Source organism: Buteo buteo, chromosome 10, assembly GCF_964188355.1.
Source record: "Buteo buteo chromosome 10, bButBut1.hap1.1, whole genome shotgun sequence".
Taxonomy (NCBI): Eukaryota; Metazoa; Chordata; class Aves; order Accipitriformes; family Accipitridae; genus Buteo; species Buteo buteo.
In genome coordinates this window covers 115,009-129,976 of record NC_134180.1, presented here as the reverse complement: position 1 = coordinate 129,976, position 14,968 = coordinate 115,009, and the positions used below count along the sequence as shown (strand labels likewise).

At 45.0% G+C, this 14,968-nt stretch overlaps 2 protein-coding genes across 6 annotated transcripts; one reads left to right on the top strand and one right to left on the bottom strand.

Annotated features, from left to right (window-relative positions):
• Positions 1-451: 451 nt before the first annotated feature.
• Positions 452-10,434, bottom strand: HSD11B1L (hydroxysteroid 11-beta dehydrogenase 1 like). 4 transcript variants are annotated; one of them, XM_075037661.1, is made up of 10 exons: positions 10,344-10,419; positions 9,251-9,298; positions 8,973-9,070; positions 7,808-8,090; positions 6,437-6,567; positions 4,851-4,962; positions 3,484-3,575; positions 2,412-2,505; positions 1,379-1,544; positions 452-1,081 (listed from the first exon to the last, which is right to left on the bottom strand). In XM_075037661.1, the coding sequence occupies exons 3-10, from the start codon at positions 8,985-8,987 to the stop codon at positions 895-897; spliced, it is 1,080 nt and encodes a 359-aa protein (XP_074893762.1). In that variant the 5' UTR covers positions 8,988-9,070; positions 9,251-9,298; positions 10,344-10,419; the 3' UTR covers positions 452-894. The 4 variants fall into 4 exon arrangements, with proteins under 4 accessions (XP_074893762.1, XP_074893764.1, XP_074893763.1 ...); XM_075037663.1 differs by lacking the exon at positions 8,973-9,070 and having other exon boundaries at positions 7,808-7,986; positions 10,344-10,434; XM_075037662.1 differs by lacking the exon at positions 8,973-9,070 and having other exon boundaries at positions 10,344-10,427.
• Positions 10,435-10,453: 19 nt separating this feature from the next.
• Positions 10,454-14,205, top strand: MICOS13 (mitochondrial contact site and cristae organizing system subunit 13). Of its 2 annotated transcripts, none has more exons than XM_075037666.1 (4): positions 10,454-10,608; positions 11,870-12,026; positions 12,857-12,908; positions 13,616-13,934. In XM_075037666.1, the coding sequence occupies exons 1-4, from the start codon at positions 10,580-10,582 to the stop codon at positions 13,663-13,665; spliced, it is 288 nt and encodes a 95-aa protein (XP_074893767.1). In that variant the 5' UTR covers positions 10,454-10,579; the 3' UTR covers positions 13,666-13,934. The 2 variants fall into 2 exon arrangements, with proteins under 2 accessions (XP_074893767.1, XP_074893766.1); XM_075037665.1 differs by lacking the exon at positions 13,616-13,934 and adding an exon at positions 13,987-14,205 and having other exon boundaries at positions 10,455-10,608.
• The last annotated feature ends 763 nt before the right edge of the window (positions 14,206-14,968 follow it).

Sequence of the window (14,968 nt, the reverse complement as noted above, 5' to 3'; positions counted from 1 at the left end):
TGGCTGTTCCAATAAATTCCAAACTTGTTAACCAGTTTCTACAAAATGTTCAGCTTTCAAAGCTACTTAAAGTTCCTTCAGGATTCATGCATTGTGGACGGGAACAACACACAAAATAACCATCCTCTCAGACACCAAAGACCCCACATAGGATCTTTTATCCATCCCCAGCCCAGGAGTATTCAAGCAGACACTGCTTTTTCTTAGCTGCTAGAACTTGCAAGCCATGACACATATCCATAGGAATTATGTGTTAGGGATAAATGCCCTTTACATTCTTTCTCCTGTTCAGTGCAGGAATCATCAACCCATCTTGACATTTACAGCAAGGAAGAGCTGATTTAACAGGTCCAGTGCAGTCAGCAAATGTCTACCAACAGGCCTGTGCACACAGAAGCCAGGTCACCAGCCTTCCTTCACAGAGGAAGCATCAACAGGTAACACCAACACATAAACCAAAATAGTTTTATTAAAATAGAGATTAAAATTCTATTCATAGGAAGCAAGAAAGTTCACAGAATACACAAAACAATGAAGCAGTGGAGCAGGATGTCCCAGGAATGTACAGACATTCCGGGACATCCTGTACAGACAGAGGTTAAAGCTGGAGTTGAGCGAAGACTGGAAGCAGTAAAAGCAGACGTGAGGCTGAAGGAGGGGAGATGGGTGGAAGGCTAAGACACAGTGACTGACGGGTAGAAATATCAGAACTGTGGCTGAAGCAGGATGAGAGGGAGACTAAGACGAGTCTTATTAAAAGACCTAAGGTTACTTTGCCACCACTGCTGTCCTGCTCCTGCTTGACACCAATGGTTGAATGGGATGCTTGGTGGGATGGGGCAATGTGATTAGAAGGGATGTAGGGTGGGAGAGAAGACTGAGACTGGGTGTCCCTTAAGGACTGCTGTAGTTATAGTAACTCCGTAAAACCTGGTCCCGGTCATTGGGGAACAAAACCCAGAGGCAACACATATACTGCAGCCACCATGGGTAGAAAACCTCCTGCACCCGTGTGGCACCCCCCCGGATGATGGCGAGAGCAGCTTCAGGAGCAGGAAAAGCGGTTAGGTGCACTTTGCCCCTGGAAAGAAACAGTCAGAGGATCACTCAAAGCCAGTCAATCCTTGGTGTGGTTTTAACTGTGCTGACCAACTACCACAGGTTTCTGCATGCTCATGTTCTATGCTGAGGTGTACATGCACAGCCCCCGTGATGTACCCAAGCAGATGCACTCTTCCCATTAGTCTTCTTGCACATCCAAACAGATGCGCACACCATCTTAAACACAGTTGTGCATTTTTTGCATGCTTTCAAGAAGAGACATGTTCCTGCAGACACACTCCCTCCCAGACTCCTACGTCCTCCTCCAAATACACACCTGGTATTCTCTAATGCTGTATCAGTATCAATCAGGCCCAGGATGCACAGTGTGACAGAGACATTTCTGTTCTGCATGATGAGTTCATGGCGCAGTGAGCTGAAGAAACCATCCAGTGCAAACTTGGTGGCAGAATAAGAAGTGGTGAAGGGAGTGGGTATTTTCCCTGGAAAGGAAAAGGAGACAATGGAAAACACCAGGAAAGTGGCTGTAAGGAGGATGGTGACATGGAGCGGGAATCTGGGCAAAGACAGAGGCTTTGCCATCCTGCATCAACCCATGTTATGTTCAGATGAGTTTCCCTCTATTTCTAGTCACATGCGGGCACTTAGAAAATGATACCACTTTGTGTGAACACATCCCAGCACAAGAGCCACCACATATGTGGATAAGGGGAGGAAATTTCTTTTGACTTACACAGTAACCAGGTCACATACTGGCCTAAAAAGCCCACTGTCATGGTCTACCTGCAGCCTTCCCCTCCCCCATCACATGCAAACATACAGACTGGATCACATGCTGGTGCATCTGGCCATGACATTTCCCTGACAGCAAGGCACATTACGTTACAAGACAGGGATGAACTGCAGTCTGAACTTGTGTATGGTGATGCAAATCCCTTGAGTACATGCTGAAGACTTTCTCCTGCCTTTCCATCCAGTACAGTAGTTGCAACTACTCAGCAGCCTGCTATTCAGGCTGGCCAAAGCCAGAAGGCCTTAGAGTGGCAGGATGGTTTCAATGCTGAGTCAGAAATGCAGGAGAGGTGGGCCTGGCTGTGAGGGACATGAGCCAAACAAGCAGATCTGGGCACATGGTGAGTGAAGAGCGAAGTTCCAAGGGAATGCAAAATGGTGCAACACAGAGAAGGTCTTCCAGAAAACAAGAAGGCTAGCCAGCCATGGTCCTGCTTGCCACTATAAAACGCACAGCTTGAAAATGTGTTGAGAGGTTGAAGTACACAGAGAAACAAGATGTGCTGGGAACCATTGTTTCCAGAAGGCCCGCACTTATGCCAGTTAAAGACACTAACCTGTGAGGGAAGAAACAACCACCAGAGAACCTTTATTCTTCTCCAGGGTGGGAAGAGCTGCTGTTGCGAGTGCCACATAACTGAAGAAATTCACCTGGAATGATAGAAGTAGACATGGAAGAAGCAAGAGGGTTTGGAGAGAAGGTCAGCATGAGCCAAAAAGCCAATACAGTGGTCAGAAATGGAAAGGAGCATGGCTTGGATTTGCTTTTTCAAACATCAAGAAAAAAGAATAATCTCTGCGAAGATGGGGACAAACATTGCATCCATCACTCTTTCAGATTCCAGAAAAACCAATGGAGGAGAGTCAGACCAAAGGTTATTCCTGGGCTTTAACATACAGATTTCTTGACAAGGGACAATCATGTTCCTCTTTTAAGTTCCTCTTGACTGAGCTCAGACTACAACGAAGTGTAACATTTAGCATCTCTTCTGAGCTTGACTGCTCTCTAACTTGTAGGAAATTTCTTACCTGTGATCCCAAGTTCCCTACTCTCCGCTCCTTCCAACATGAAATAGAACTAATATCACTCGCCTGACCTAAGAAGACTGAATCAAGAACACAGCTTATCTCCTCCATGGTCCTGAAACCTGGTACCAAGGTGATTCTACAGGAAAACTCTGAAACTGTGAGCAGAGACTCAAATGGCAAACACCATTTCAAACAACCTTATTGTGTTCTGCAATGACACATGTACTTGCTATAGATGAGTAGGAAATGCTTGCTCCTCACCTACTGGCCTTCCTAAACTAGACATACATTGCACAACTGCCTGTAACTACCCATCAATCCCTAGCAGTCCTGGACTAACAGGAGATAAGAAGGACAGAAGGAAAGAGAGAAGTGAAGTTCTTCCCAGACATTCGTCTGCACACATATACAACAACTGAGCAAAACACCTGTCTAGTAACAAAGCCTCCAAACCATTTGACTTGAAACATGAATGAAATAAAAGGTTTGTTCTCAACCATTGCCATAAACTTGAATTTGCTTTTGAGCTTCCCAAAGCTGTCCCAGGAGAAGCCAGACTCACCCAGTTCCAGGTGAGCTCTTCCTGCTGGGAAACCTCACCTGCATGAGCCAGCGGGTGTATTCCACATCTCCAGCCCACATCTGGAAATGGGTCACACCAATGTGATTCAACACCAGGTAATCCAATCCCCCTGTGTGCAGGAGAAAAAGCAGTCAAACAAAGGGGCCATCCTCTAACCAGTAACAAATGATTGAACTCGGAAATGCCAGCAGGAGGGCTGAACCGCTCCCTCAGAAGGCTAGAAAGTGCTTTACCATAAAGATACATGAAATACGTCCATCTGGGAGCAGCTTTGCTTGCTCCTCAAGGGTAGAATTTGAAGGAAAGCTGTTCTTTGATGGCAGCTCTCTGAAATGATGTTTCAAGGTAGTGCAGACTTGGAACTTAGTTCTGGTGGTACACTCTGTTTTCGAAGTTATAAGTATACAAATTTGTAGCAGAAAAATTATGATTGGTATGGGAATGTATCAGCAGGAACAGCAGAAGGTTTAAAAGAAAGGTATGAATCGATGGCTGCTGGACTGGCAGGTCATCCAGATCACAGCACACTTACACACAGTTTCTTAAGACACCCATATGAGGAAAACCAAGACCATAATGAAGTAATTAAGAAACTCAAATAATGGACAAAAGGACAGTGAGTATAATAGAAAATGCTGCCTAATGACAGTCTGACCCAAATGAGGCACGACGGAGAGACAAAAGATCATAATCACTTAACTCCTACGGGGCACAAAAGACAATCAAAAAGCAGCACATGGTCACCAAGAACCCGGAAGACACAGTGAGGACTGAACAGTGGGCATCCCTTGTCCTTTGTATCACAAGTAATCTTGGTCAAGGTACTTGGTGATACACATTTTGTTGCTTGTGAGTACTAAAGAATGAGTGAATGCGAATGCATGAGAGTGGGAGTACTGTGAATCAGTTCTGGTTAAAATAAGACCACCTGCCCCTTCTATACAGTCTTGGACTGAGCTTTGCTACAGGGGCAGGTCACTGCTTTCAGACCTCCCAGTTTCTGCCTCTCTCAACACAAGGCACTATGTTCAGGGTTGGGCATGTGCAGCTGGTACCTGCTCACATATGGCAAATGTGTATACATGTAGTACCCTGTGACAGGTGAGGTACTGCAGCTGTTGCTATGGGTTGTGGCTTTAGTGAAGTACTACGAGCAAGTACTTTCTGCATACTTTTCTCCTCTAGCAAAAGACATGCCCTCCCCATGAAAGGCAGCTAAAAAGATGGCCACATCCACATTGGTATTTACAAACTGCACACCCTCCTGTCCTAAACATCCCCCTCGGTGAGGAACATGGGGAAACTGAAGCAGGAAGCTCCTACTGGAATGAGAACTATATATGCCTATATACCTGAAGGCCAAAGAGATGCCCATGATGCTTACCCAGCTTTTGGACAGCAAACTGAACCACCTTTTCAGGCTCTGAAGGGGAAGACATATCTGCAGGGATATAAAATATTTTCTTTGCTCCAAGCGTCAGGCATTTCTCCACCACCTTGAAGAATAACACATACCCAAAGATTAAACAATATGGAGTGGCGGGGGGAAAGAATAGAAATTAGTGCACTGTAAGGCACTGTTTTTTCCCCATACTACTATCAGTGAGAGTCAATTCTGGACAGAGACACACTTTAAGTCTACTGCTATTCAGCCCATGGAGAGCTCATTTTGCATCCAGACTTTGTTTAACCAGACACTTAAATAGAGGTAACTCCTAGCAGTATGCAGATTCAGTCGACCTTGGAAAGGGATCAAGATTCACCTGAAAAAGACAGTCTTATTCAGAAGAACTCTTCTGGAATAAGGCTTATGCTTTACATTACGTTCTTCTTTTTGTTCCAAAATACTTGGTAAGGCTCTAGCAGTATTCATCTTTCATAGTTCCTTTGCTATGTTGAGTATGTGAAGGTCCCCAGTAATGATACACAGTTTAGCTATTTGCTGAAATAACACCTTCCAGGCATTAGGAACTATTCTTATGCTCACTGTCCTCAACTCTCCTTTTGCGCCATTTCATGGTGAAGAACTTTCCTTGTAAGTCACCTGTCCCCACAGTTTAAGAGATACCTTCTCTAAATATTGTCTCATTTTTATAAACTACAGATAAAGCAGTCTCATCTATTCAAGGTGGTCAAAAATTGTTTAACCTACAAAAAGGTTTGAGTCTTTAACAAAACAGCTACAAATAGAACTGTTTGGACTCTGAAAAGCTGCACAATATCGCACAGGCATTGTAGTTCATAGAATCATAGAATCTCTCAAGTTGGAAGGGACCCATAAGGATCATCAAGTCCAACTACCTGCTCCTTGCAGGACTACCTAAAGCTAAAACCATATGACTAAGAGCATTGTCCAGACACTCCATGAACAGGCTTGGTGCTGTGACCACTTCTCCCTGGGGAGCCTGTTCCAGTGACTGACCGCCCTCATAAGAATAACATAAGAACATAAGAATGTTATCCTAATGTCCAATCTGAACTTTCCCTGACACAGCTTCATACCATTTCCTTGTGTAAATGTTCAGGCAGTAAAAAGTTCAGGCAGTGTATATGCATCCTGCTGTACAGGCCAAGCTCCCTTCTGGGTTACACCTCCTCAGTATGCAGTGGTTACTGCCTTCTGGTAAGAAAAACCAGGCATATTGCAGCAGGCACTGGTGTATGGCAACACAAAGTAGCCCATCCGGGAGATCAGTTACAGAGAAGAATGGCACAGGACACTGCCAGCAAATCAGGCTCAAAACATGTCACTGGCACGTTCCATCTCTCTACACAAGTGGAAAGAATTTCAAAAGTAACTAAGCTGTTTCTGCTCAACAACAGTTCTGAAGGAAAATTTATCATGCTAACTGTTGGCTAACTTAACATGCTAACTGCATGCTAACTTGACAACAGCTAAACTGTTGTTGTTGGGTTTTTTGGTAAGAGTCCAAATCTCTTATGTCTTCCCTCATACAAGGAAGTTCCTACCTTCTGCAGCACAGCTTCCCTCCTTGCAGTCAAAACAATTTCAGCACCAAATTTGGCATAATGATATGCCATCTGCTCTCCAATCCCAGCACTGGCTCCAGTCAGGAGAACACGGGCACCAGACAAGCTCTCTTATTTTTGGGAAAGAGAATAAAAGATACAGAATTAAGTGAAGGAAGCAGCAGAGGAGCTGCCCTTAACTAATGGCAGAGCTCTAAAGTAGAAACGTGCGTGTAAGTGCCCAGTGGAAGTGCCCAAAAGTCTTGATGCTTCTCCAAACCTAGAAGAGGCAGGACTGACCTGAAGAAGCCATGAGATTAACAATGCCTTCCAATTCTTGCTAGACTGAAAATAATAAAAAAATCACCTAATCTTTGAAGAATGAGTTATTTTCCCCTTCTGACGAGTGCCTACAACAAAAAGGTTAGTCATCAGCCACCTCGTGTCAAGTAGCCAGCCATATTGATCTGTTTTGGCCTGGGTCGCAGGAAAGCTTGGCTAGCTCAACAAGCTCCAGCACAAGGCAGTCAGCTTGGCCTAACATGCAACAGCCAGTTCCCTCCTCCATCCTGACAACACCCAGGTTCATACTTCAGTCATGGAGCAGGAGGCTCAGTCTGACCCACTTCACTCAAGACAGCAGCTGGCATGCTAGAAACCAAACAGCCAAGCCTTGCTTCACCATTCCCATCCCTCCTCCCCAGCTCAGCATTCTTCCATGAAGTTGGATAATGGATAAAATCATGCAGCTGGCATGGCTCAGCTGCCATGGAACAACCCCCAGGCCCAGCTGCCCAAGAGGTGCATTGTTTTATTACTGCGTGTTTGTTGTGGACGTTATGCCTAGGCTATCACTGCCAGGGAACAACGATATAATTATGCAAGCTAGCTGTGTCACACGCCTTTTGCCTGTGTTCCTAGACCAGTATCTTTCAAGGATGAAGTTGATTTTCACATTATAAAAAGCTGTACAACATAAACCAGGCTCTGGGCCTTCTGCATATCATTTATTCTTTGCCATCAGTTGGAGACATGTCAGCCCTCTTGTGCTGGGCACTGCACATCTACAGAGATGGTTCTTGACCCCAAGCAGTTTGCAATCAAAACAAAAAAGAGAAAGTCAGTGGCAAAGTGCATGTCATTTTTTCGCCACATAGACAGCAGGATCCGTTGTAAATGCTGTTAGACCATTTTGTCTTCCTCTTTGTTTCAAGCTTCTCTTTATTTCTGGGAATGAAGCATTGCTTTATGACCACCAACTCTGGTAAGACTACGGGCATGAATGAGACCACCAGTTAGAGTTTGCAAATTCAACCTCTTCTCTTGCGTGACTTATATTCCAGTTTGGAATGACCCCCGTGGTGAACCTACCTGGGTTAAAAGTGTCTTTCCAGAAGAAAGCTAGGAGCCCAGCTATGATCCCTGTAGCACAAAGCACTTTTCCAATTGGCTTCATACCCCACCACCTTGTGAAGAACAAAGTGAAGTCTTGAAGATGAGCAGTCCAGCCAAAATACTGTAAATGTCTTCCTCTGATGCTGGAAGCCAATCTGCAAGAGGCATGTAAAGGCCTTTTCTGTCTTGCATGTAAGAGAGGCACTGTGTAGAACTGAGCCTCCACCTGAGAAGTCTCTCCACTGGGAGCCAAAGTCACCTTTGTCAAGAATGAAAGATAGGGAGGACATGAACAATCAACACTTTGATAAGCTGCAAAGAAGTTGCTGTTTCCCTGTTGAAGGGAGGGCGCACCACAGTCCTGTGAATGGTTTGCATTTGCCCAAGAAAGGTTAGGGCTTGGCTGTGCCAAGCAGTGCAACTCTGTGTTCAGAGGAAGTAACCCTGGCAGGATGAGAAAATGTAAAGCTGCAGGCCTGAAGACAATGAAACCTGCCCTCGTACGAGAAGAAGGGATCCAAAGAGGGCAGAAAACAGGTCTGGAGAAAGCTCAAGAAATCATCACATCTATCTTCCTGCCTTGTTCAACTGTTTTCTCAGCCTTTCATTTGCTCCAGGACAGATGGTCTGGCATTCAGTCTGTCTTAAATGAACTGGACTGGGGGAATTATTTTAAAATGTCTGTCCCTAATGGAACACTCCAGAGAAACTTGTGGAGTCAGCATGAATTCCTCATTTAAACCATGACTTGAAAGTCTCATTTTACAGTAAAAGCCTTCTGCATTTTGTATTGCTGCATTCTATTTCAGATTCTCACAGATACATTTGATGTAAAACCACATCAAATGTGAAATGCAAAACTAATGAAATTATTATCTCTTTCCCGAAATAATACATTATCTGCAGCTGTCAAAAAAATTTAAAACAGATTTGAAACCATGCTGACAAATTACATTTAGATGTGCTTTTCCATGCTTTGGGAATTATACATGCCTGCCGTATGTAAAACAGGGTACAAGGCAGGGAAAAAGGTGAGGGATTTATTTCTGTGCTTCTCCTTCTTTAGAACTTGTCTTGCAAAAGGAAACTTCAAAACTTAAGTCAGTATCAAAACTTACTGATACTAATAGCATTCACTTACCAAGCTGAGCATCATTAGCCAGTACTACTTCTCTGTATTTTCTGAGTTTTTCTGTCTTTACAAATTCTTTAGTAGCCAGAAGCAGTTAGATACAGTGACTATAGGAGGAATTAAAAAGAAATTTTGCAGTAGTTCCAGAAGCTGTCTTCTGCAAAATTCACTTTGTCAACTTCCACAGTTCTGCAAACGTCTTTAAAACTAGCTTTTTTGTGGGGGGGGACGACAGCATATCAGGATGTGGCTAATACTTAGCGAGATAATGAAATTAACAGTCTTACCCAGGGTACAGAGATGATCACGGAGAGCAGAGTTTGTAGGACTGAGGCCTGGAGAAGATAAAAGGGAAAAATGGGAACAAATATGAACCTCAGTAGCTCGAAGATTCTGAGACAATATAGTAGATATTCTTGAAGTTGAGAAGTTACCAGGTAGATTTGGAACTCAAGGGTTTTAAGTTAAAAAGCATAACGTGATTTGACAACACAACACGTATTTTCTATTTCTATTCATTGTATCTATTTCTACTCCCCTATTACAAACAGGGGATCCAGGTCAGCTGAATGTCAGCAGTTCAGACCATCTAATATTTACTTAAAGGTGGATAAAACAACAAGTACCTTCTGTTTTGAATATGTCTGGATTTTCTTAGGATTAAGAAAAAAGTGAGAAACAGATGCTTGTACTGAGAATTGTGATGGTTTCAGAGCACAGCAGGCACCCACAGCAGCAGCTGGCCTTGTTTTGGCCAAATTTTATGTAAGTATGTAGAAAACCTAAAACATTAGGAGCTCTATTAATTACAAAAAAAAAAGAGAGAGAGAAATAGAAGAAAGAGACATCTGATTCTAAGAAAAAGATCTTTCACTGGCAATTCCCACAGCTCTCTGAACTCAGAGTCAGCCTTTATACAACACAAGTTCTCCCTCGTCTACAGGAGAAAAAACCCCTCCTGTCTAACCTTACAGAACGTTTAATTAATTAAAGAATTATTACGCTCATAGCTGATGACATTCACCGCAAAAAGCCGTACCGCAGGATAACCGGCACTTCCTACTGCACAACGCAAACGAAGCAGCAGAGTCGGTAGGATGGAGCCTTGTCGCGAGCCTTGGGGCTGAAGCCCCGGCCGAGCTTCCGTCCAGATGCGAAGAGCGGCAAGACACCGTCTACCGGCATGTCGCGATACAGCACGAAGAACCGGCGACGGGGACATTCCCGCAAAAGGCAGGGCGACGTGCCCGGCCGACTCGAGAGCCGCCCTCGGCGCGGAGGGGCTCACCACAGAGAGGCTCGCGGAGCCACTGAACGCGGGGTGCCCGCCCGCCTGCTAGCCCGGACCCCCACGAGCCCCGCCCGCGGGGCCCGACCTACCTGCGCGCGCGGCCGGCCCCTGCGTCCCGCGGCGGCGGCGCCGGCGTCCCCCTGAGCCGCCCCGTGACCGCCTCGGCGCCGGCCCGGCTGCCACGGCAACCGTCGAGGCGACCGCGCCGCGCAGGGGACGGGGACGGGGACGGGGACGGCCGGAGCCCGCCGCGCTCCCCGACCACGTGACCTGCTCCCGAAGGTCCCCGCGGCGCGCGGCCGAGCGCGCCGCCCCTGCCGCAGTCATGGCCGCCAGGCTCTTCCCCGCCGTCAAGTGAGTCCCTGCGCCCGCGCTCCCCCCCCCCCGCCCGGAGAGCTCGGCCCGAGCGCTCGCCCTCCCCCCGCATGCACCGCGCGGCCCGCGACCCCTGTGCCCCCGCGCGGAGTGTCTCCCCCGACTTCTCGCGGGCCTGTGGCCAGGGCCCCGGCCGGCCCGGCTCGGCCTGGCGGCGCCTGGCCTTGCAGCGCTGCACCCTCGGCCTCGTCTGGCCCCGTGCCAGGCTTGGCCTCCATCCGGCAGCTTCTCGGTGTGCCTCCAAACGCCTGGCAGGCGTCTGGCAGTGTTCTCGTGGCGAGCGTGGATGCGTCAAATAAAACCGGGGAATGCCGCCCAAGGGCGCTTGTTTGCTGAGGGAACACTTTCCGATCTGGACGTACAGCCCGCTCGAAGGGAGAAGGTGTGGAAGGGTGCCTTTTCCCAAAATACTTGTGAATACATGGATTGAAGTATTGATTCTCTCTTGCTTCTCTCAGAGGCTGTATCTAGCTTATGTTCTACTGCTGCAGTACTGCTATCTGGCAGCTTTTTGTTTGGTTGGCTGTTCTTTTATTTGCCTAGGTGTGCGATAGCTTTTTGGCTTTTTTAAATGGGAAGCAACTCTCTGCCCTGTAAAGTTGAAAAAGGCAGTCTCCCCAGATCTCTTGTCTATAATGAAAAAGTAAACAAAGGTCAAATATTCTCTTCCTGTCTTCCACTTTGCAGGTTGCCACTACAGCTGTAAAACTAGTGTTTGCACACCATAGAGTCTACTGGGAAACCTTAAAAGCCTAGGCAATGCAGGAACAGGCATGGCCAGGTGTTAACCGAATTATAATGAGCTTAACAAGATATTGGTGTGTGTCAGATTAATCAGATTACTTATTAACAAAACAGCAAGAACCACATCATTAACATGGATGTCTTACACACTGCAAAATCCTATAGTTCCTTTTATCAAAGGTATATGCCCATGATTCTCAGACTTTAAAAAGTGGCACATACTCTGAGGTGTTTGACACTTTCTCATTTTTTATTGAAAACTGTCACTGATAAAATGTGAATGGGTATGGTTTCAAGGGGCTGACAGGGAATAGTTGGCCTAGGAAGAAAAGGAAGGTAGCTAGATACTTGTCTGCTGCTTTCTGTCTGTAATAAGACATTACAGTGGAGTATTTGTGACCCTCAGACCATTCCTTTTGATGGTCACAACCTACTGAGAGAGATGCATTGATAGTCATAACATGAACTGAAATGTTGCTGCTTTTGATTCTTTCAGGTTTGTCATCAAAGGAGGCCTGGCTGGAGCTGCTGTATATGTGGTATATGATCAGGGGCTGCTGGGCAGTGGCACACAAGGTGCTGAAGCCCTCAAAAAAGCTCAAGCAGCACTGCCTCCAGCTATCCAAGAGTGGACAAGGTACATAGGCTGGGAGGTAAGTACTGTTCAGATGAACACAGTCAGCAAAACAAAAACATTCTCTGAATGAGGAGGAGAAAACACTGGGGTGATATTCTGGTTCCAGTGATGCTGGCAGGAGTTTTGCTGTTGGAACCGGATTTCACATTAAGAATATTTTTAAGAGGATTAAAATGGAAGGAGGATAAAATTTTATAAATTTAAATTAAATTTATAAATTTTATTATAAAATTTTAAATTTAGGGGAGACACATTGCTCACAGATGTTATTTCAAAGGAGAAGGGGTAACTAGCCTATGCAGGGTCAAGGAGGGGATTGCAAGCATGCTCTGGGAGATATTTCACTATGTAGTGGTATTTCCAAGCTTCTTTTGAAGGATCTTATATGCTTTTAAAGAATTAACAAAAAGATTCTTTTCCCAGTTTCTCAAGCTGCTAACAGTTCGTCAAGTTGAATTTAAATTGGCTGAAGAGGCCCTTCTCTTTAAGGAATTCTTATTTTTTAAAATCCTCAGAACAGGAGAAGCCTTTGCTGGAAGTTTGAAAAGCATTTTTCATACTAGAGACTATTCTAAACTAATAGATCACTGTAAGGAGACAGCCGTGGAGATGATTTTTCAGGAGCACCCAAATGTTAAGTACTGCCTTCTGCCCCTACTTTATACTGGGGGAAAGAGCAAAGTCCAGACTTCAAGCCTCGTGTCTGATCCCTTTTGAGACTTACAGAGAGTAGGCACCTAAGTATCTTTGAGATCTGAGGTCAAGAGGCTTCTCCAAGGTGATGTGAATCCTGTTATAAGCAAAGTCCCTTAAGTGCTGATATCTTCTCTCTCTTTCTCTTTCTAGCTCCCACCCACTCCAAAATTCGACTTTTCCCCCTCTGATTCCTGGAATAAAGGTAAAGTAACTTCTCACCAAACTGTGGAAGGAGCAAGGGGCCAAGAGTGATGTAGCTTCTACCAGTCTTGTTTCAATACTGTCCTCCTAAATTGAATGATTGAGAAGGAGGTGATAGATGTTACAGTCTGGTGTAAGAAGCATTGGGACTGGGACTAAAGTGTATTCTGCTCCAGGTTTTACCACTAGCACACTGAGTGACTTTGGACTTAATTTCTTGTTCCAACTGTGAAATAAGGAGGAGGATGTGTGCCCATAAACCTGTCTGCCTTTTCTAACCAGAGGAGCTGGTGTTTCTTTTACCTACAAAGCTTGCTGCCCACCTGTGCCCCAAGACAGGCATGCCTATGCTATCCTACAATCTAAGATTGAATGTTTCGGTGAAGTGTTTGGGGAGGCCTGTGGCCACCACAATAAATAGGTAGACTTTAGGTACCAGTGAGTTCATCAGCACCGGTAGCGATCAGTAGAGCATAAAAAAGTAGAGCATAAAAATAAATGATGTCTTATTTTTAAGAAAGGTGAACCTTTGGTTAAAGATTGAAGAGTTTATAAACTTTTCAGATGCTTGTATGTCTGAAATCAGCCTCTGACTTTTCAGAAGGGATGAGTATTCCCATTATTATTAGAGTTTTAGAGATCTTGCTTGAAGGCCAAAGCATGTTATAAATACCTAGTAAGTTAATTTATAGTTTTTTTATGGTGCAGCAAAAAGTCTTCACGTAATTGTGGGAAAACACGGTCCACAAATATCGTGACACGTCCTGCATCACTCATGGAGTCTGTGGAAAGGCCAGAAATAAAATGGAACTTAGCTCAGTTCTTCGTTTCAGTCTTGTAATTGTCTATCCCTCATACTGGTCCTGAAATTGGAATTTCTCTGTGTCACATATGCTGTTGAGACAATAAAGCTGTACTTGAACCAAGGATCATTCAGGCCTTAGTGTGTTTCAAAGCTTCTGAGATAAGAGCTAGATTTTTCTTTGTGTTTAAAGAAATCTACAATGCTAGAATAACATTAGGAAATTTGGCGTGAATGATGGTCTTCTTGGGATAATTCTTCTCTGCTTTCCTTGCAGGAGTGCAGACAGTCATGTCTGCCTTGTCTGTAGCTCCCACCAGGGCCTGTGAATACACTGTGGAAGGCTGGAAGTTTGTGAAGGATCTTGTCAAATGAACACGTTCTCCAGGGTTCATGATTCCCTCCATCCTATGTTGTCTTTGGGATGATGCATAGTCCATCCCTCTAGAGGGCAGCTCAGCCATGCAAGGGCTACAATAAAAGGCTTTGGAACTTCCATTTGTATTTGGGTTGGTTTTAGCATACAGACTGCAATAATTGCTTTCTGTCTTACCAGTGATCAGAGGCATCAGCAGAGATCATGGATCAATTGTAATGAAGTGATGGCCATATGCTGAGGTATAGCACCTGTTCTAAAGCTGCCAAGTTTGCTAACTAAACAGATTCTTCTGAAGCTGAATTAGTCTTGAAGGTGAATGCCATCTAATTCAAAACAAGCCAACAAGACTTAAAAAAAAAAATTAAAAAATCCAAGCACTTGTCTTCAAGCTAGCTGAGGAGGGAGTACCTCTGTCAGACAAAGCACATTATTGATGTGAAAGCTGCTTCCAGGTGGTCTGTGACTTGTCACATGACTGGGAGTAGCCAGTACTAGTTGCAATACTTGTTGATGACAGGGTGCAACAGAAGGGCATTTATAAGTCTGTGATGCAAAACTCTAGAAAGCCATAGGAAACTTTTAACACTCCCCGCCCCCAGTCTGTTCAGCCTATGGGCATCGCCAGTGTTTCTAGTACCTGAGCTCGAACAGCAAAATCGCAGTACTGTTTAACTTTTCCAGCATCTGATCCAACTATCCTTGGATGCATAGTCAATGACCAGTAGCACTGTCAAATTTACACCTGTATCTGAATTCTCAGCTCCACAGCATAGGTTATTTGGAGGCAAGGGTTTAGGTTTTAAATTTTACTAGCTGTTGGCTAAAACTAAGTGGACTCAGTTTGTGTCTTGACTCGAAAAAGTACTCTGTCTGCTGGCTT

Excerpts from the sequence above, each read along its gene's own strand:
- HSD11B1L (XM_075037660.1), bottom strand. The coding sequence starts at position 10,185 with ATGTCCCCGTCGCCGGTTCTTCGTGCTGTATCGCGACATGCCGGTAGA. Across the intron at positions 9,299-10,002 it reads GAAGTGCCGGTTATCCTGCG|GCCTCAGTCCTACAAACTCT; the intron begins GTACGGCTTTTT and ends TATCTTCTCCAG. Across the intron at positions 3,576-4,850 it reads GTTTGCTGTCCAAAAGCTGG|GGGGATTGGATTACCTGGTG; the intron begins GTAAGCATCATG and ends TCCTGCACACAG.
- MICOS13 (XM_075037665.1), top strand. The coding sequence starts at position 10,580 with ATGGCCGCCAGGCTCTTCCCCGCCGTCAA. Across the intron at positions 10,609-11,869 it reads AGGCTCTTCCCCGCCGTCAA|GTTTGTCATCAAAGGAGGCC; the intron begins GTGAGTCCCTGC and ends TGATTCTTTCAG. Across the intron at positions 12,909-13,986 it reads CTCTGATTCCTGGAATAAAG|GAGTGCAGACAGTCATGTCT; the intron begins GTAAAGTAACTT and ends CTTTCCTTGCAG.